General features: G+C 37.8%; 2 protein-coding genes across 5 annotated transcripts; one reads left to right on the top strand and one right to left on the bottom strand.

Annotated features, from left to right (window-relative positions):
- Window positions 1-555: 555 nt before the first annotated feature.
- cab39 (calcium binding protein 39) lies at window positions 556-18,869 on the bottom strand. Of its 4 annotated transcripts, none has more exons than XM_055197273.2 (9): window positions 18,703-18,844; window positions 11,885-12,041; window positions 11,589-11,753; window positions 8,869-8,987; window positions 7,201-7,369; window positions 7,045-7,104; window positions 4,849-4,914; window positions 4,549-4,692; window positions 556-3,460 (listed from the first exon to the last, which is right to left on the bottom strand). In XM_055197273.2, exons 2-9 carry the CDS (start codon window positions 11,999-12,001, stop codon window positions 3,272-3,274), a joined length of 1,029 nt encoding a protein of 342 aa, XP_055053248.1. In that variant the 5' UTR covers window positions 12,002-12,041; window positions 18,703-18,844; the 3' UTR covers window positions 556-3,271. The 4 variants fall into 4 exon arrangements, with proteins under 4 accessions (XP_055053248.1, XP_055053247.1, XP_055053249.1 ...); XM_055197272.2 differs by having other exon boundaries at window positions 18,708-18,843; XM_055197274.2 differs by lacking the exon at window positions 18,703-18,844 and adding an exon at window positions 14,780-14,824.
- A 414-nt stretch (window positions 18,870-19,283) lies between these two features.
- rps5 (ribosomal protein S5) lies at window positions 19,284-21,181 on the top strand. The gene is made up of 6 exons (XM_055197290.2): window positions 19,284-19,403; window positions 19,971-20,078; window positions 20,250-20,459; window positions 20,646-20,774; window positions 20,874-20,972; window positions 21,066-21,181. The coding sequence occupies exons 2-6, from the start codon at window positions 19,971-19,973 to the stop codon at window positions 21,132-21,134; spliced, it is 615 nt and encodes a 204-aa protein (XP_055053265.1). The 5' UTR covers window positions 19,284-19,403; the 3' UTR covers window positions 21,135-21,181.
- Window positions 21,182-21,276: the final 95 nt, after the last annotated feature.

Raw genomic sequence — 21,276 nt, 5'->3', positions numbered from 1 at the left:
TTCAGGATTTGGATTATTTTTATTTAGCACATAACTCTTACCCATTTATTGGTTGTGCTTGGCGTAAAATATTTATTTTGAAATACTTTAAACCATGGTGCATGTCCAAAAAATAGGGTATTATCATGGTAGATAAAAACAATAGAAACCATCACATAAAATCTAAAGGATTTAATTATGGAAATTGCATTGGTTTTCATGGAAGCTACAATGGTCTCTATTGGTCATATTAAGACATTATCTAATGGATGGGAACCAATAAGGAACACACTACCTATATAAATGGCTGATGGTTCATAATGGTGTTTGCAATGGAAACCATTATACTTTGTATTGCTTTTCCAGCACAGAACCATAACCAGAAGATACAGACTGAAAATGTTTCATGTTCATTTAACTTTGAACAAACTGTTGCCAGTAAATACATAAATGTAAAATCTACAGTAAGTTACTGGCAGCTAGTTGCCAGTAATACTGTAATTTCTACAGAATTTTTTACAGTGTAACTTCGCATAAAGCCATCCCATCTCATAAAGTACATAAGACAGTGGAAACTTTTATTTAATTCCAAACTTTATTTCCAATTGTTAGTCTGGCAATTGATTGACAATTCAAATTAAATCCCACCAATTCTTCCCAAGGGCTCAAAGTTTTATTACTTTGGGCTGGACTTAAATACATCAGGTTGGACTGTTTAATTATACAGACTTGGCGCCACTATAGGTCCCCAGCCTGTTGAAGGTCCATGCTTAACCCAAAGCTTTAAAATATAAACATGCACTTCTTATATGCAAGTTAAATGTATACTCAGAATTCTTAATGCTGTAGGCCAGTAATCAGGCATATAAGATGATCGCAATCGGCTGCTGTTATATATGCCAACCAATGAAATCTAGCCTGGCCTAAATTACAGATACAGTATACTTTGTTGGATTGCTACTCACCAAATGAGATATGCCAAGACTGAGGTATAAATATCAAAGCCCTGTGACTTTAATCACTACTGTAAACTTCCCGCAGAACAAGCTTTTATGAGATTTCGGCCAAAGTTCTGCATTGCATGTATAACAATCAGAGTTACATTATGAATTACATTCCATACTATCATGGGGGTTCAAGAAAGAGGGCGGCTTGAAAATGATCAACCAAAACGTCATATGTAAATTAATAAATGACAATTGTGTAAAGCCCACCATCTAACAAAGTTATAACACTGTAATGATATAAAATGTTTGACTGACAATGTTCTCAATATCCAGTGGGCGCTTATAGTGCTGCAGGATGACGTATTTTTGTAGGCCAACCCGGAAGTTAGCGGGACACTGGTTCACTCGCAGTAAAAAACATTTATTTTTCCCATAGATTTTTGGATAAACTAAAAAAAAAAGAGCTCTGATTAACAAAACTTTATGACACAGTTAAGTCTTCACAGATGAATAAAACTTTTACGAAGTCAAAATTTGCCTTTTTATGTTTCTAGTAAATGTATTTACAATTAAAAATTAATAAAATTTGTATTAATCTGTGAAGATTATCTTGTTGGATAAGACTTGGAAGTGTCATAAACTCCAAAAGTCTATGGGAAAAATGAATGGGCTGTTTTGGGAGGGAACCAGTGTCCCGCTAACTTCCAGAATTGGCCAGCAAAAATAAGTCATCTCTTCTCTATATCATCCGACCATTTTAGACAAGTCTGCAACTAAAGGGTTCAAGTTTTTTTCTAACAAGGAAAGAGATAAATCTCTGAAATAGATCTCATGTTGCAGCATATGGGTAAATATCACGAAACCCATTAAAATGTCATATTTCACCACAAAATCAAAATTTTAATTAAGACAATGAATGTTTGCTTGTAAGATGCATTCAGGTTTATTACATTGTGACATTTTTTCATGATAATAAAGCAATTTGATTTTAAACTACAATTACCACACAAATTTAAGCTACAATATGAAGAAATATAAATATATTTAACCGTCATGAAAAAGACATCACAATGCATACACAGAGTACTTAAAATTTAATAGTAGAACTTTACAATAAGGTTGTATTTGTTAACATTAGTTAATACATTAGCTAACATGAATTCAACTTTATTTGTTAATTTTAGCATTTACACATTTTCAAAATCTTAAGTTTTATCTGTTTACATTAGTATATAATACACTATACTATTACGAACAACTGTATTGGCATTAACCAACATTAACAAAGATTAAAAGCTGAAAAATTGTTCATGCATTTACTAATGTTAACAAATACAACCTTACTGTAGAGTGTTTAATCTTTCTTTTAATTATTTGATTTTGGGGCGAAATATTCCCTGGACATCTTTTGGTAAGATTCACAAGAGATCAATGCAAGGCAAGTTAATGTGCTCAAACTCAAACTGGTAAAAAAAGCATCGGTACCGGTTATAATAGAACATTTAGTACTTGTGGTAAGTACACAGAAAACATATTGTAGGTTAGTTTCCATGACATCACTACTACAGCGTGAGAAAAAAAATCAGAGTCGACATCTACAAGGGCATTGCCACAATACTAACCATCAACCAAACCACTCAAATCAACATGTTCAAAATGAGTAAGCCGTGTGAAAATCCTTAACCGTTTCAGCCCAATGAAATCTACTAAACCAAAACAAAAAGAGAAAATTAATAAACCTAGTATGTACACCCTGGCTATGCAACTTGTATGCATGATTAACCTTTTACACACAAACTTGTGCACAACATCACACGTGCACCACGTTTCTCTATATTAAACCCCTGGCATTTTCTCAGTTAACTGAGTACATAAGGAGTGTGTGTGTGTGTTAAGTTGTTATAGGATAAGTTAAGTGCTTTCGCATGTTAAATTCCTTGAATTCATTAATATCCAATACTAAACTCCATCAACGTAATTTGGGTTAATTAGCATAAAGAGACATCCGAGTTTGTGTGCAACGTACAACACCCTCCACTTCTGTATGTGCAATAACGCAGCAGCATCTATAACTGTCCGTACAGTTCATTTGCTCGTGTTTTTAACCATGAGAATAAAACATTGCGGGGTTTGAGGTGGCGTGTCAAGCGAAGCAAGACTCTTCTCATCCTCCATAATTTATCACCCGTTTGGCATAAGCGGGCGACGCTTCCAGCAAAACACAAATCTGTCCAAACATGCCCTGTGCTGCGGCCACTTCCAGTCCCAGAAAGCCAAACTTTGTCCGGACGTTGCCTAAAACACTGTCTAGACGTTTTCTATGCTGTCGAATACATTCGCGTGTCTCAGGCATCCTGTGGGGTTGGCTTTTTGAGGTCGCGGATCTGTTTGATTAGATAGGTCTTCTCGTCGTTGAACTGCTCGTCCTCGGTGCGATCGCTCTGAAACTTGGTGAGGAACTCGATCAGTTTGGTCTGGTTCTTCAGCAGGATGTCCAGGATCGGCTGGGTCTTGTTCGGGTTGGCCACAAACACCTGAACAAAAAGAATTTAATTTAATAAATAAATAAATATATTTTTTAATCATACTACTCAGAATAGTGAAACTTCACACAAAGGATTACAAACTACGGCATACAGGATTCCCACACCTTAGTTAAATTCAAATTCAAGGACTTTCCAGGTCCAATACCCTTAAATTCAAGGACTAAATTTGGGGACACATTTCAAGTGAGAGGAAGGTTACATCGTGTTACCTTTTAAGATACATTATTACAGTCCCTTTTGAGGGAACTCGCGCTGCGTCACTGCGGTGACACTTTGGAGACGTCTCCAAGAGTAAGTGCATCTGAATGTGTATTAATTCAACCAATGATGAGGCTTAACGACAAAGACAGGGTGACACGGAAGGAAGTATATTGCTATCTGAAATATTGCCAAAGACGACGTTACAGGTACGCAGGAAGTATGGCAAGGGAGACGCAGCGTCTCGTTCCCTTCACAGGGAACAACAGTTATATACGTAACCCGCCCTGTTTTTTTGTGTGTTAAACACAACTATGCAAAAAAGCATTTTGGTATTCGCATACAGAAGCATTTAAAGCGAACAGTTTAGCACATTTTAGAATTTTAATGATATTATCCTACACTACACAGGGAATAATATGAATTTTTTCCAGAAATCTTCTTGCATATAATAGATTCAAGCACTTTCAATGACCTGTATATATGTATATATATTTTCAAAAACTTCCCAGCCTTACATTTTTCCCCCAGATTCACAAACTTTCAAGGAATTCAAGGACCTTTGGGGACCCTGGGCGTAAGGGGGCGCTATCCCAACATTTTTTTAAAAGGTGAAATGTGGGACTTTTATAAGGATATCTGAATCTTGACAGTAATGCAATATAATATACATTATCAATATTATAACTATATTATCAGTGGTGTGTAAAGACCTTACATAATGAAATGTATTGTTTTTATTACCTCAGAACAAGCTGTTTTATCTACATACATCACCATATATGATCATGCCCTATGTAGTAAACCAGAAAGCTGCTTGCTTTTTAATGATATTTGGTTTGGATTTAAGTGTTAATAAAATGTTATGTTGTCAGTACCTTAAAAACATGAAAGGCCTCGAACTGGATGTTGCGGCTCTTATCTCTCAGTAGATTCATCATGAGTTTGAGGTTTTCTGGTTTGCTTATGTACTTCGTCATTATGGTGAAGTTATGTCTGTCCAAAAGCAGCTCTCCCAAAAGCTAAGGGAAAACACATTACGCAATCTGAAACCATGTTTAGGACGAAATCTGAGTCATTATAACCAACCTGCATCATACCACAAAAGCATAAGTACAAATATGACATATAGGAAAGTGTACAACAACATAAAAGCGCAGAATTTGCCTGCTGCTTACCTTTAGCGACTGCCTCTTGGTGACGTAATTTTCAGAGTGAAGAAGTTTCTCATATTCACTAAAGAACTGAAGATAAAAAATGAAAATAAAACATAAGCATATGGAGAGATACTTGTGTTTAAAAAAATGACACCAGTTGGCTTGGCGAAAAGCTCTTGAATTATTCGTTTGCCGATGCCATTCAATCTGATAGTTTGTTATCTAATGCTGTTGATGCTTTGTGGTGCAACTTCACATTCAAATATTTTTCCTAACAGAAACTATAACATATCAAAACAATAACCCAGAACAAAGATTGAATTCTGAGAGAAAGCGGTCGGAGTACAGAATGGTTGACATCACAACAGACAATAGCTTCTTTCACACAGTAATTTCAGTAAATTTCCACGAATTTATCAGAATGACTTATCAGTAAATACAAAATTGTGCCATTGACACACGCAATGACGTTACGCCTTTTTATCAGTTAGATATCATTCACACGGCAGTATCAAAATACCAGTAAACTCTGTCAGAAAGCGGAAGTTTAAACTAAACAGCCACACGGAGAGGTCGTGTTGTGCTGTAAACAATCAGGGGTCATGACTTTATATCCACTAATCTATGGCAAATGCTGATAGTCATGCACAGTTACGCCGTACAATGCAAGCGGCGCAAGGGTAGTGTTGCAACTCGCGTCTAAAACATTAAGCAGTAATGTCTGAACATAAGGCTTCTCAGAAAATGTGCAAACCAATTTGGCCAATTCTGCAAACATATAGTAAACAACTTTGGTGAAGAAATTTGTCCGATGTAGCACTTTAGGTGCGTACGAATAACGTAAACACCACGTCATTTGTATCCGAATGTTAAGATTGGCCCGAAGCGGTCATCCGTGCCCATACCATTAATCCTATTTTCAGTTCACACATAGCATCGTACCAGTAAATGACTGGTAATCTTACAACCTCTCTTAAAGGTGCTGTGTGTAAATTTAAGTGGCATCTAGTGGGAGGTTACGAATTGCAATCAATGGCTCAGTTAACTGCTCACCTCTCGCTTTCAAAACGCATAGAGAAGCTACGATAGCCGCTACTAGACAAACATGTCACCTGGAGACAGCTTTGTAAAAAAAGTTTGTCCGTTAAGGGCTTCTGTAGAAACATGGCGGCACAAAATGGCGACTTCCATGTAAGGGGACCCTCTGTGTATGTAGATAAAATCGTCTCATTCTAGGGTCATAAAAACATAAGGGTTCATTATAAAAGGTCTTTATACACCCCTGATAATATAGTTTTCTATTTATTTTGCTTTTTTGTCAAGAGATCCTTCTAAAAATTACACACTGCACCTTTAATGTTAAATTTACCAGTAAAGACTTTATGTGCTAAAGAGACTAATGATGGAAACCGAATCACTAGTCCCTTTCACACATATAGTCTTTACTGGTAATTTACTGGTAAATTGCAGTTAACATGTCATGTGTGAACAGAACCTTTCCGGTAAATCAGTGCTCCCAATTTACCAGTAAGACAGGTTGTAAGATTACCAGTAATTTACCGGTAAGCGCTATGTGTGAACGAAAATTATAGGATTACCGGCATTTAGAACGGATGACGTCAGACCGTGCTGACAGCTTCGGGCCAATCATAGCGTTTTAATACAGATGACGCATTTACCCCCGCACTGTTTACGGACATTTCCACACACATGCTGCTTGAAAGTTGAGCACACCTGAAGTTTACGTCCACATTTCTTCACCAAAGTTGTTTAAAACAGCTTACCGCCGAATTGCCGACGTCCTTAGCACGCCCTCTGTGAAGCCTAACGTGCAAACAGTAGTGTTGTTAAAAACGCATTTTCGGTTTGACGTCGTCTCATTCAATGTTGTTTGGTCATGAGCAACTTCGCGACTGTTTAACACAGACATGAAAACAGCAAAATACGGACCGTGGATATGAACGACGTGGATTGTTTACAAATACAACACTGAGCTCGCCGCGTGCTACAGGTACTTCCGCTTTCTCAACGAATTTACCGGTATTTTGATACTGATGTGTGAATGATGTCTTACTGGTAAAATAACGGAACGCCACTGAGTGTGTGAACAGCACATTTTTGTATTTACTGGTAAATTCATTCTGGTAAATTCATGGTAATTTACCAGAATTACAGTGTGAAAGAGGCTAATGGCTAACAGCAGATCCAGTGACTCACTCTGTCATAGTTCTGCTCCAAAAACTCAGCGCTGAGCAGTTTGTGTCTCGTCAACAAATCCTGGAGGAAAACCAAACAAACCAGATTTGTCAGACACAGCAGTCACACAATTAAAAAAATATATACATCGTCCAGACAAAATCACGATACACTCACTTTAAAAGTGGCGAATGCATCCGAGGCGATGTCAAAGGTGGACATCTCAACATATCTGAAGAAATCATAAAACTGCTCGGAGGATAGTGTGATCTTGGCCAGCGGCTCGTGACGTATGCATTCCCTCAGCATGATGCCACAGTTCAGAGCGATATCTGGAGACTCGTAACTATAAGAGCAAAGTCAGAGAAGATCTTGTTAAAACACAATGTTAAAGGTCAAATTCTACCTGATCCAATTTTTAAAGTTTAGTTTGTTTGTAATGTTGCTGTTAGAGCATAAATAATACCTGCAAAATGATAAAGCTCAAAGTTCACTGCCAGGCGCTATATATATTTTTTTTTACAGAATTCCCCTTTCAAAGCCTACAGCGAACGCTGGTTTGGACTACATCCCTCTACTTCCTGATTGAATGATGTTAATAAGAGTTTTTGACTAAACTCCGCCCACAGGAATACGTCAGTCGCCAGCTAAGCTCAAACGTATTTGGCTAAGCTAAGCTGCTGCCGAATCACAACACACTAAACAAACTACACAATCAGAACTCTTTGCGTTTTCCGAAGGAGGGACTTCATAGAACAAGAAAGACATCAGCCCGTTTTTAAACGGTATAGAGCAGTGTTTTCGAATCCTGGTCCTCGAGACCCCCCTTCCAGAATGTTTTAGATGTCTCCTTATTTAACACACATGATTTAACTCATCAGCTTGTTAGGGAGACATGTTTACCATTTTGTAAGGAGACGATGGAATCAGGCGTTTTAAAGGTGCAGTGTGTAAATTTTAGCGGCATCCAGTGGTGAGGTTGGGAATTGCAACCAACGGCTCAGTCCACTGCTCACTCCTCGTTTTAAAACGCATAGAGAAGCTATGGTACCCGCCACTGGAAAAACATGTTATTGACGGAGACAACTTAGTAAAAGTTTGTCCGTTAAGGGCTTCTGTAGAAACATGGCTGCACAAAATGGCGACTTCCACATAAGGGGACCCTCTGTGTATGTAGATAAAAACGTCTCATTCTAAGGTAATAAAACATAAAAGTTCATTATAAAAATGTCTTTATACACCCCTGATCATATAGTTTTGTATATTATTTTGCATTTCTGTCAAGAGATTCTTCTAAAAAATACACACAGCACCTTTAAACTATTTGAGTGGCGCGACAGGGATTTAAGCGACTGTCATAGTGTGTATATTCATAAAAAATACTGTGTTCAATTTTTATAGACATGGCATGACGCAAGGCTTCTCGTCTGGTGTTCGACCCCCCTTATGCAAATAGACTGATGTAGGATTAAATTAGGTCTGCACAATAAATTGCATGCCATTTTCTTGATAAGTAGTAAATTACCATTACTTGCTTTCAGATGGTGCGACATTTACTACACAGAGCCGTAGTTCACTGATAAGCTAGGCAATATCGCATTCATAATCGTGAACAGATCTCATGAAATAATGAATGGGATATTCTCCATCTCACATGACTGAGACTGAAAAGGTTTCAGTAGAAGGGGTTATGCTGAATGTTGTTTTTTTGCATTTACGATTTGATATAACCATTAGATAAGCTGGAAAACATTCATCTGTAGCATGAAGAAGTTTGATAAAAGTTGCCCAATAACATCCGTCATGATTAGAAGTAAATGTATATTTATTTTGTGTACGTCTCACCCTTTCAGCAGCATGAAGACTATGTTCTGTTGCGTGCACAGGTATTCCACAGTGGGTGTCCGTGTGCCAATCTGTCGTCTCAGAATATTGTTAAAGATCTGCGCTACGTCTTTCTTGCCCTCAAAAGCACAAATACATGCAGAATAGTTACTGAAAAGCTGTTTTAGGGGAAGTTCACAGTTAGCATTTTTGCTTGCGCAAAAACTTTATTGTAAATTAATGCATGAGAATAGAGAGCAAAGCAGTTGCGACAGGCATGCAATGAAAATGCCACGTTGGAAAGAAGGATGAAAACTTCATGGTCAAATGTGAACTGCCCCTTAATTACAAAAATCATTCTGAACTAGAACGTGTTTTTTATTTTGGTTTATATTTTATTAAAATACTGTTAAGTTATCTTCTCATATGGGGGTGCACGTGGTGTAGCTAAAAAAAAAACACACACATCCATCATTAAAGTAATCAAAATAACCCCAGTGGGTTAATATATTTCTGAAGTTTTCTGAAGTGAAACAACATGTCTGTGAGAGAAAAATTTGAGTTTTTTTTTTAATTATTTAGCAATCAATATGTCACATGTAAACGTAACATAAAGATCAGCGCTATAAGTTAAATTATGGTAGCACATCGATAACATCAAATCTCATTGGTTCTTGTGAGTCTTGTGACTAGTTATATGAATCTTTTGAAAATAATATGAAAGTTTTGGTTTGTGTTAAACCAAAATGAGGAATTCATATTCATCTGGGATGGTATGGGGGTGGGTAAATATGGAGAGAATTTTCATATTTTGGTGAACTAGTCCTTAAAATTGGCATGAAACGAAAGTTCTGATGGTGTTATCTTAAATATATGTTACCCTGGACCACCTGGATCAATTCTTTAAATAAAAATTTAGACATCTGAAAACTGAAACTGGGGCGGCAGTGGCTCAGTGGTTCATGTAGGTTGTCTACAAACCGGAAGGTTGGTGGTTCAATCCCCGGCTCCACCGGACCAAGTGTCGACGTGTCCTTGAGCAAGACACCTAACCCCAGCTGCTCCCGACGTGCTGGCTGGCGCCTTGCATGGCTGACACCGCCGTCGGTGTATGAATGTGTGTGTGAATGGGTGAATGTGAGGCTAATTGTAAAGCGCTTTGGATGGCCATAGGTCTGTTAAAAGCGCTATATAAATGCAGTCCATTTACCATTTACCAAAAAAGCTTCCCATTGATGTATGGTTTGTTAGGATAAGACAATATTTGTCTGAGATACAACTATTTGAAAGTCTGGAATCTGTGGGTGCAAGAAAAAAATGAGGGCTGTCAAAAGATTAATCGCGATTAATCGCATACAAAATAAAAGTTTTCTGCATAATATATCTGTGTGCACTGCGTGTAATTATTTTATATTTATACAAATACACACACGTTAATGTTTGTATTTAAGAAACATTTACATGTATATTTATATATATTTTATAGTATAAATATAAATTAAAAATATACCTAAATAACTTTTTTTCTTAAATTCATGCATGTATTTGTGTATTTATATACAAAATATATACACACAGTACACACACACACACACACACACACACACACACACACACACACACACACACACACATTTTGCAAACACAAACTTTTATTTTGTATGTGATTAATCGCTATTAATCTTTTGACAACCCTAAAAAAAATGATTGTCCAAATGAAGTCCTTAGCAACACATATTACTAATGACAATTTTTTTTTTATATTTTTGCTATAGACGCTTTTATCGGGCACACGTGCGGTGACGCGATAAGCGTCTGGTCCGAACTTTACTTCCGGTTTCTGTTTGTTTAATGGTGTGACTAGTTGCTGAAACCAAACTCTTAAACAAATACTTCGTCGAAAATAACAAATGTTTTGGGTTCCTATGTAATTTATGTGTTGTTTATTTTGCTTGTTATATAAATAAACTACTTTAAAAGGACTTTGTTGTTATTTATTCTTCGCAGTTTACCGGAAGTTACGTGATGACCACGAAAGCTGCGTGTTTATGTTGTTACTGCTGAAACCGTCTATAGGAAATGTACAAAATACATTCATGGAAAATTATCTTTACTTTTCATGGCTATCCTCGTAATTTTTGGAATAAAAAATCATTTTGACTCATACATTTAATGTATTGTTTTTACCTTGTGATCCAGGGTCACATATTGTGATGTATATCTAAGTGAAATGTGTGGCGTGGGACTTGATTTTTCCCTCTGGAATAGATTGGAACATTGGAAGGTGGAAGTTTGGACATTGGAAGGTCAATAAAAGCCCCACCATCAGGTGAGAGACATACATACATGCATCAAAGAAAGGGATGTTGTTTTATAAGTTGGGGATGTTAATGTTTTTTTATTAAAGACTATGAAGGCAGATGAATAAAAAAATAAATGACCAGCACAGATAAATAATTTTTTCCCTGAAAGATAATTGTCAATTTTGATTTCATGGTGATTTAAAATCAAAACAAAAAATATGACATTTTAATAGCAAAAGTTGTTCAGAAGGCAAATTATCCACTTGTAACTGAATCTCCTTACATGGATGTTAACAGCAAGTGTATACAATTTGTAAGGAAACAGAATTTGAGAGCTCCTCAAAATACTTTTTTTGTAAAATCTTTTTGTATTTTTGGTCTTTGTGATAAATGTAGTGTGACATCTGTTGCTTAGTTTATTAAGCATGAAATACACACCTCAAAGTCAATGAGCTGCAGATCTGCAATGAGGATGCTAAGCAGACCGCTGTTATAAAGCTCCTGAGCGAGCTGGGCCACGGCTTCAGTCTGCGGTTCTTTCTCATTAGTGCCGTAAAGAATCTCCTTCATAGCCAGAAGACATTTGGACACCTCTTCAGAGGCCTGCAAACACACACATCTCTCATTACTGGCTGTGTAATGTTCATAGATGATTCAATTGAGTATAACAACAACATAATCCTCAACACATCACAGATATCACAATGTGTAACACCAGTGAGCATGTGTGGTACCTTCTCAGCCTTTTTGTCCGAGATGTCCTGTTTCTCCAGTATGGTCATGCTGTCCTTCAGGCTTTTCACGATGCCCACCGGTAATTTGTGGGGCGGCCTAACAAACGGGAACGGCATGGCAACACGTTACCAGGATAACCAGGAAAAAGAAAGCGAGCTGTGAAATTGAACACAAAACAGAAAAGATATGAGATCGAAAGAACATAAATGATGTGAACGAACAAAACAAATGCATAAATGTGATGTCACAAAATAACAAATTAAACATGCAAACATTTAATGAATGAAAAAAGTACATTTTTAAGCAAACAAATAAATTATAATAATTTATTATTACACTGTAAAAAAATACAGATTTTTTTGTTAAATCAACTCAGATTTACAAGTCATGTCAACAGAGATAAGTTGTCACAACTTATAAAATATAGTTGAGAAAAGCCAACTTAATTTTATAACAACTCATCTCTGGTCAAGATAAATAATAGTAAGTTGAAATGACTTGTAAATCCGAGTTGAGTCAACAAAAAAATTTCAGGCAGCAAAGTATTTTTTACAGTGTATTTTTTATAATTATTAATAATAATTAAGCAAACAAATAAATTAAATAAAGCTATGAATTAATGACAAAAAAAACAGAACAGCTCAAGAAATGGGCAAAAACTAAATCTTATTTTTATTTGAATTTATTAAAGATTCTGTAAAGTCGCATATTAAATGTGTTCTGAGTTTGTCACACCACAGAAACATGTTATTAACTACCCAACCAAATTTAAAGGGGACATATCATAAAAAATCTGACTTTTTCCATGTTTAAGTGCTATAATTGGGTACCCAGTAGAGGTCTTCACAGGTCCACTTAGATCCGAAAACCCGAGGTCCGACCCGAGACCCAATCGGGTTCGGGTCTAAAAGTTTCACATGTGCCTCGGACACGGGTCGGGTACAATAATAGCGGCATCGGGTCTCGGGTAATTTAAAAATGAATGTTTTTTCTGAACGGACCCGAGAAGACCCGAACTCTCTCGCCTGTGTGCGTCAATGTCCTTTTCAAACCTCTCATCTGTTTGCCAAGAGCGCTTGCGACATTGTGTGGTTGTCGGAAGGTTCATTTTCGTTGAGACAAACATGTCAGTCAATTATAAATACATTTTAGCGGTTACGTTGGTGTCGTCGTCAGATAACAAAGTAAAACGAACGAAGCAGCTCGCCAAATTGGTTGCAAGGCCTCCAGAGTTTCTTTCTGTCTGACTGCTGCGCGTGGGTCTGCAGAATGCACACACGTCAGTGCCGTTTACATTCGGTTCCAGTCGGGTTAAAAAAATGTTTTCACTAGTTCGGGTCGGACTCGGGTCTAATTTTCTCGGGTTTGTCTCGGGTTGGGTTTTTCTTTAAAAAAAATTTATTTATGCACGTCGGGTTCGGGTATGAAGTGATTCGGGTCATTTCGGGTCGGGTACATTTCTTTGGACCCGAGAAGACCTCTAATACCCAAGTGCTTGTATCAACCTAGAAAATGGGAAAAAAAACGTAATTTTGGTAAACCACTCTCTGCAAGCATGTGAGAAATAGGTCATTGAAATTGGCTCCCCTTGTGATGTCAGAAGGGGATAATAATGCCCCTTAATCTGCACTGTCCAACCACGGCACTGCCATTTAGTGCAGAGATCAGATCATTTGCATTTAAAAGGACACACCCAAAAACAGCACATTTTTGCTCACACCTACAAAGTGACAATTTTAACGTTATATTATAAATTATAAATTATCTGTGGGGTATTTTGAGCTAAAACTTCACATATGTAATCCTGCCTGGGTACACCAAAGATTTATTTGACATCTTTAAAATTCTTGAGAAATGTCCCTTTAATTGATGGAAAACCACCAAGTAAATAAAAAAGTTTCAGGATTCTCTGCTTTTAAACGCTGGGGCGTGTCTGCTGTGCTGTTAACTTTGCGCTAAAGAAATCATGCCCACACATGGGAAAGCTGCCATCTCTCTCCATTTTTAAATACGCTTTAACATGAATTGATGTTTGCGATTGCGTTAGGGGCGGGGCCATGCTCGGGGGCTCAAGTGCATCATTGAGCCACTGTATTAGGCCCGCATAAAAAAATCCTAAACTCAGAAATGGTAAAAAAAACTGTTTAACAATCTAACTCTGAAATTCAGTACTACATATTTGACAGTCTTTGTGGCGTGTTTCAGCAATACATGTCTAACATTTATGTGTTTATAAACCATTTTCAAGATTGACTTTACAGGGACTTCAATCAAAATGTAAGACATTTAAACAGAGAAACACGAAAAAAAAGAGTCGTAACTTATAAAGTCAAACATTACGATCTAAAAAACTTGGTCCCAGTTTCACATAAAGCTTAAAGGAATTGTCTACCCTTTTGCCATATTAAACTATGTTATTAGCTCAACCTAGACGAATGAATATATACCTATCTTTTTTCAATGCGTGCACTGTACAGTGCGTTGTGAATGTGTTAGCATTTAGCCTAGCCCCATTCATTCCTATGGTACCAAAAAAAAGTTTTATTTTGTGGCACCATACTTACTGGTATAACTCCTCATGTAACAGTCTTTAATTAGGGAAAACACGGAAGTGTTTAGTGGCTTCCCTGTTTGGTACCATAGGAATGAATGGGTCTAGGCTAAATGCTAACACATTCGCGACACGCTGTACAATGCACGCATTGAAAAAAGATAGTTATGTATTAATTTGTCTAAGTTGAGGTAATAACATAGTTTAATATGGCAAAAGGGTAGACTAGTCCTTTAAGTCATGACTAAAATGCATGTTTGAGGTGTCTAAACTGATAACAACATGCTTAATCCAAGCCTTGTCTGTTAAATCAGGGCTTACAGATCACAAAAATAAAACTCACCTCTCCAAATGACTCAGGACACACTGATCAACCCCAACACTTTCACACCCAATGTACACACACTTTCACGAGTCTGCACTAGCAATATATTACTCAAAACTGATCCTTGACTCATTCCTCAAGAATAGCCACTGACACTGGTTGGAGGCTGAACCCAGATGTGTTGTGCAGGGTATAAGAAGTATACCCACTTCTTTATTAGATGGCATGGGGTATACCACTTCTAAATGTAAAAAATATGAATTTCATAATGATCCTTACACTATATCAAGCAGCAAAGGTTAAGTGACATCACCGACACATTTTCTCCAAACACCACGACCACAAATGCCAACGAGAACCTTGCTAATAGTAAACAGGAAACGTGCAGCAAAAGCCTCCACAGTGAATAATTTTGTGTGACTTCCTCTATAAAAAGTAGTGCAGAACAACTTTCAACAAAGTCATTTTGTCGAGCACCATGATTGTAAAGTAATCACATTACGCGAGGATAAAAACACCCTGTTCTGTCATAGCCGCTCCCAAAAACACAACTTCCTTGTGACAAACAACTTTAATTTGAGAGAAAGGCTGTTTATTAACCTGAAAGTTAAAATTCTCATGTATTGGTCCAGTGTCTGGAATTTCCAACCTTTACAGGGCCAAAGATCTCCACACAGATTCAGCAAACAAAGGGACCGTGGCATAAAAAAGCACTGTTTCCAACTAAGTAAATGTAAAATTACTAAATTGCATAATTCTTAACAAATCATTAACTAGAAAGTTAGAAGTGTCATTAAAATGTGTGTTATGAATCCCTGGATATAAAGATGCTTGAAAAGATGCAAACTGTCCCATACTAAAGTAACAACATCCTCTGTAGTATCTGTCACATGCCTTGACATGGCCATGTGGCAGCTTTTTGGATGCGTGCGTCACAGCATACGTCCAGGCGTTTTAATCTCCACTCTGTTCAGTGCAAGACAGCCAAATCCTTCATTTGGTAACCACACTCGCCATGTCTACAAATCTCAGCTCAAACAGATGCTACAGCTCAATATGACAGCTGCCTGATCTGCTCAGATACAAGCAACGTTCCAACATTCATGTTGTCAGAGCTGCAACGGCGGTGTGTGATTAATAATAAATTAATCTGATCAGAAACACTAATGGGTATTATACAACGTCATCATCAGCACTAACTGGTTCATGAAGTACTGTTGTTTATATACTACGAGAAAACTCTTAAGGGCTCACTATAGTTGGGCATAGCCTTGACGCTGTAGGCTACACATCGTTTTTTATAAATATATATTTTTCTGCATCATCGATTGTGTCAACATGCAATTACACATGCAGACCGCTAGTAGGCAGCATTCTCGCGTGGTACCGACAATAAAAGTGAAACGGAAATGCCTATGAAGAAACGCAACGCAGATTTTTTGACATGACAAGAGGGGTTCTAGCGGTCCAACGAGAAGGGTTCTATGCTTACGGTCCGTGTAGAACAGACGTGTTGTTACATTTTTGGCAAGGTGCGGTGCGCGTCAGGCTATGCATAGCCTATGGCGTAGAACCTACGCATGACTTTAAATTACACTTAGTGCTCGACTGACATGGGGCGTCAGCATTAAAGGTCCCGTTCTTTCAGTGTTTTTGAAGCTTTGATTGTGTTTACATTGAGCAATATAACATGTGTTAATGTTTCATGTTTAGAAAAATTTGGTATTTTTCACACAATTTACTTATCTGTATACCGTTGATTTCACTGTCCTAAAAACAGGCTGTTGTCTTCCTTGTCCTATGAAGTCTTTCCCTCCTTCAGAAATACGTAACGAGTTCTGATTGTGTAGCTTGTTTAGTGCATTGTGATTTGCTAGCAGCTTAGCTTGCCGTTAGCTTAGCTTGCCGTTAGCTTAGCTTGCCGTTAGCTTAGCTGGCCGTTAGCTTAGCTGGCCGTTAGCTTAGCTGGCCGTTAGCTTAGCTTGGCCGTTAGCTTAGCTTGGCCGTTAGCTTAGCTTGGCCGTTAGCTTAGCTTGGCCGTTAGCTTAGCTTGGCCGTTAGCTTAGCTGGCCGCTAGCTTAGCTGGCCGCTAGCTTAGCTGGCCGCTAGCTTAGCTGGCCGCTAGCTTAGCTGGCCGTTAACTGAGCTGGCCGTTTAACTGAGCTGGCCGTTTAACTGAGCTGGCCGTTAGCTTAGCTTGGCCGTTAGCTTAACTGGCCGTTAGCTTAGCTGGCCGTTAGCTTAGCTGGCCGTTAGCTTAGCTGGCCATTAGCTGGCGACTTACGTATTCCTGTGGGCAGAGTCTAGTCAAAAAACTGTTTTAGTGACATCATTAAAGCAGGAAGTAGAGGGCTGTAGTCCAAACCAGCCGTTTTGCTGTAGGCTTTGAAAGGCAAATTCTGTTAAAGAAAATATATCGTCTGGCAGTGAACTTTGATCTTTATCATTATACAGGTAGTAAATATGCTATAATAGCAACATTAAACACTAACTAAAGTTTGAAAAATGGCACCAGGAAGAACGTGACCTTTAACACTTCTCATTTACTTTGAATGAGTGACGTCATGCGTTGCCGAACTGAATTGTTGATCTGTCGGTGTTTCGTCACTGGCGTTGCTCACAGCAAATTTCTCAACTTCTCAAGCGCCAACGCAGACATCAGTCAATCAGATCGCCTCATGTAAATAACCTAGTGCTGACGCTAGACAATAACGTTTTTGCAAGACCTGAAAACATGGGAGCATAAAATAGAGGAAAGATTAATAATTGCGGTGGGTAACATTACAGCTGCACCAGCAACCAAACTGGTGACCTAGCTGTCAAAACAAAAGCCGCCTTTTTTGTGTTGCGGTCACTCACTGTGATTGGCTGTTGTCACTATGATGATCGAACCAGGGTTCATGCTTTAACAGGCTTCTGTTATTTCATTACAAACAACAAATTTAATGAACAGAAAGATTTATTGGCCAATTCTGATAAATATTTTTTTTTAAATCCAAATATCGGCCGATATATCAGCCACTGCAATATAACGGTGTATCACTACTATTGACTATTTAAACTTCTATGTGAACAGGTTTTTAAACCACATATAAATGTAACTTGAAATGGAATCGTTAAAAATTTGGATTACGGATATGATGTGGTTTTTTAAGTTCATACTTGCTAAATATGATCTGATTAAAATCAGATATGTAGAAAAATCAGATGTGGACTGTCTGACAGTGTGGACAATTCAGAGTCAGACATTTCATTCAGCGTCTGGTTTGCAAGAGGTAAGGTGTGAATTTTGCAAGGCTGACAAACCTGCAGAACAGTACAGCCAAAAGCCAGTAACATGCATGCTCTTGTTCTAGCTGAAAGCATTTTCATGTAGTTTATCACACAAACTGATTAACACAGTGTAAAGAACATAATGAAAACAACATGAGCATTTCACAGTCAAAATGATACCAAACACTACAACATACATTCAGAAATATCTCAAATCTACAGTTTGTGATTAAATATGATATAAACCCATAAACCAAAGTTTTATGAATGTGAGACGCAGAGATCTCTATGTAATCAAAAAATATTCACCTGCCTATCTGCACAGCATGACTTAGATATAGATCAACAATAACGACCAGAAATGGTAGGCTAGACACGTTAAAACACAACCCCTATAGGGTTTCATTTGCGCAACCAAAAGGCTGGGTATGATGATGGATACACATAACAAAGGCCTACATCTTTATTTTAACTATTACCGAAAACTTCTCAGACACAGAAGATATGAAACCACAATGCATAGTTGAGCCGAATACCGTGTGCACATTTAGAAGATGCATATATGGTTTGCATTTGATCTGATAGTGATAGGCCCCTGTCTGCACTTTAAAACAACTGCAAGAATAAAAGCATGAGCAAACACGACACAGAAATAATCAACATCACACCTTATTTTGGTTTCCTTCGGGCCTTTCTATCGAGCAGCGGTATAATTCCGGGAATGAAGTGTGAAATAACACTCTGTTTAGTGCGGATAACCGTGTATGTATTTGTGTGTGTGCATATGTATGTGTGTGCATTCAAACTACAGTCAACACTGCACCAACACTAGCTTCCGCAAACCCGCCGTGAGGGTAATTTCAAAATAAAAGCCCAAGACTGTCGTCTCACAGTGTAAAATTTTAACAAATATCTTTTTGTTGTTATTTTTTTCTAAATTACAATGTACAAAACACGTACACGTTTGTTTATGTTTTCAGGCAACATATTACTATAATACAAAATGTATTTTTTTTTTGGCATTGTCTTTTCGTTGAAAGCCTATTAGCAGGTGATATACTGCCCTCTACAGGCAAATATACTTTTCTGCAACTGCACGCCATACTGTAACATACGATTAAAGATCGCTATATTTTGTTTATAAATTTAAGTGTGTTTACTAAAATACCTGCAGAAGAAATGTTTGCTAAAACATCAAATAACCGCTACAACAAATAACTGCATAGAAAGATAAAACAGTAGGTGGGGCCAATTCATCAGAAGACTCCGACCCGGAAGCGGATTGGGCGGAAGTAGTTTTTTCCTCCGACCTCGTGTCGCTCTTCCTTTCCGCCTGCTCGAGTGCGCCATACACACACACGCTGCGAAGGTAACGACAAAAAATAGTTTTAAAGCGTTTCTATCACATCCGCACATCTCAAAATAGCCAAATTGAACAGTTAAGAGTTCTATGTATATATTTTGGCCACTTTTGTTATGTATTGTCCGTTAGGAAAATGATTTTTGAACGGTTTTCATAACCATTGCATGAGTCCGCAGTGTCTCCGTTAGAAAAGACGGTATGAGCGAACTCACGCATTTGAGACATGCTATACTTATTTATCCATGTCTCAACCTTTAGTAAAGTTTTGTTCTGTGGACAAATTTAAAATGTCTCGCAACTTTTGTGTAATATTTTAGTCATTTGTGGCCCGTATTTAGATTAAGCTCATGGTGTACTGGATGGCGACATACATCCATGCCGGTTTTTTATGTTCTGTAAATCTTCGTAATTTGTTATTAAAGTTAGCTGTGTTTTTATTCATGCATAAGTTCCTCAACACTAGCAATGCGGTTTTTTCTCAAATTCATTGTTATATTGTAAGCTTTGTTTTACAGGTTTAATATTCCTTAATAATGGAACAGCTAACATTCAGTTTAATTTTTCATTTTTAAGATGGCTGAAGACTGGGAGGCTGCTCCGGCTGTTGCTGAGACACCAGAGATCAAACTTTTTGGCAAATGGAGCACAGATGATGTGCAGATCAATGACATCTCCCTCCAGGTATGATATATTAACCCTTATGACTTATTTATGGTTTTATAGCTTGTTTTGGATTTAGTTAGGAGATATTTTAATGTTTGATGATGTGGCAGTCTGGTAGTTGTCTTTTTGAAAGAGAAATACATTTTAAATAGATGAATTAAGTTGAGTAACATAACCTTTTTTTTATAGGATTACATTGCCGTAAAGGAGAAATATGCCAAATACCTCCCCCACTCCAGCGGCAGATACGCAGCCAAGCGTTTCCGCAAAGCTCAGTGTCCCATTGTGGAGCGTGTCACTAACTCCATGATGATGCACGGACGCAACAACGGCAAGAAGCTGTTGACCGTCCGCATCGTGAAACACGCTTTTGAGATCATCCACCTGCTCACCGGTGAGGTGAGACAAACGTTTGCTTAAGAGTTATATCTTGGAGATTTCAATTGCTGTGGCCGATGATGCTGGATAAGATTAAGTTCAAGTTTTTAAAAATAACATCTTGGTGCAAGTCAACTACATACTGAAGTTTCTCTCATGTGTTGTGATAAACCAAAGTCAGATTAAAATCATCTTTGTCCTCCCCAGAATCCCCTGCAAATTCTGGTGAATGCCATCATCAACAGTGGCCCTCGTGAGGACTCCACTCGTATCGGACGTGCTGGAACCGTGAGGAGACAGGCTGTTGATGTGTCCCCTCTGCGTAGAGTCAACCAGGTCTGACTTTATAACTTATTTCTACAAAGTAAAAAAAATTGTGTTTTAAGTTGCATCTTTGTAACAACATTTTCCTTTCATGTGCTTTGTTGTTTAGAGGCCATCTGGCTCCTCTGCACGGGTGCAAGAGAAGCTGCTTTCAGGAACATCAAGACCATTGCAGAGTGTCTTGCTGATGAGCTCATCAATGCTGCTAAGGTGAGCGAGATAGATGTCCTTGAAAATTGTACTTCATATCTTGCATGTTTCCCTGATTGGTGTTGTAACTGTTTTCGTTTTGTTTATTTTTAGGGTTCCTCCAACTCTTACGCCATCAAGAAGAAAGATGAGCTGGAGAGAGTGGCCAAATCTAACCGCTAATCTCCATTTTGTTTTGTTGGATTACAATAAAGGACGAGTGAAACTTATCCATGTCTCGTGTGCTTTTTCCATGTAATGTTGTTCAGCCTGAATGCAAATGCTACACTCATTTGTGTGCTGCTTGATTTAAGTTATTTCATGA

The sequence above is a fragment of the Misgurnus anguillicaudatus genome, chromosome 24 (assembly GCF_027580225.2).
Source record: "Misgurnus anguillicaudatus chromosome 24, ASM2758022v2, whole genome shotgun sequence".
Lineage (NCBI taxonomy): Eukaryota > Metazoa > Chordata > Actinopteri > Cypriniformes > Cobitidae > Misgurnus > Misgurnus anguillicaudatus.
The sequence above is the reverse complement of the archived record's forward strand: the minus strand, read 5'-3'. Positions and strand labels throughout refer to the sequence as shown.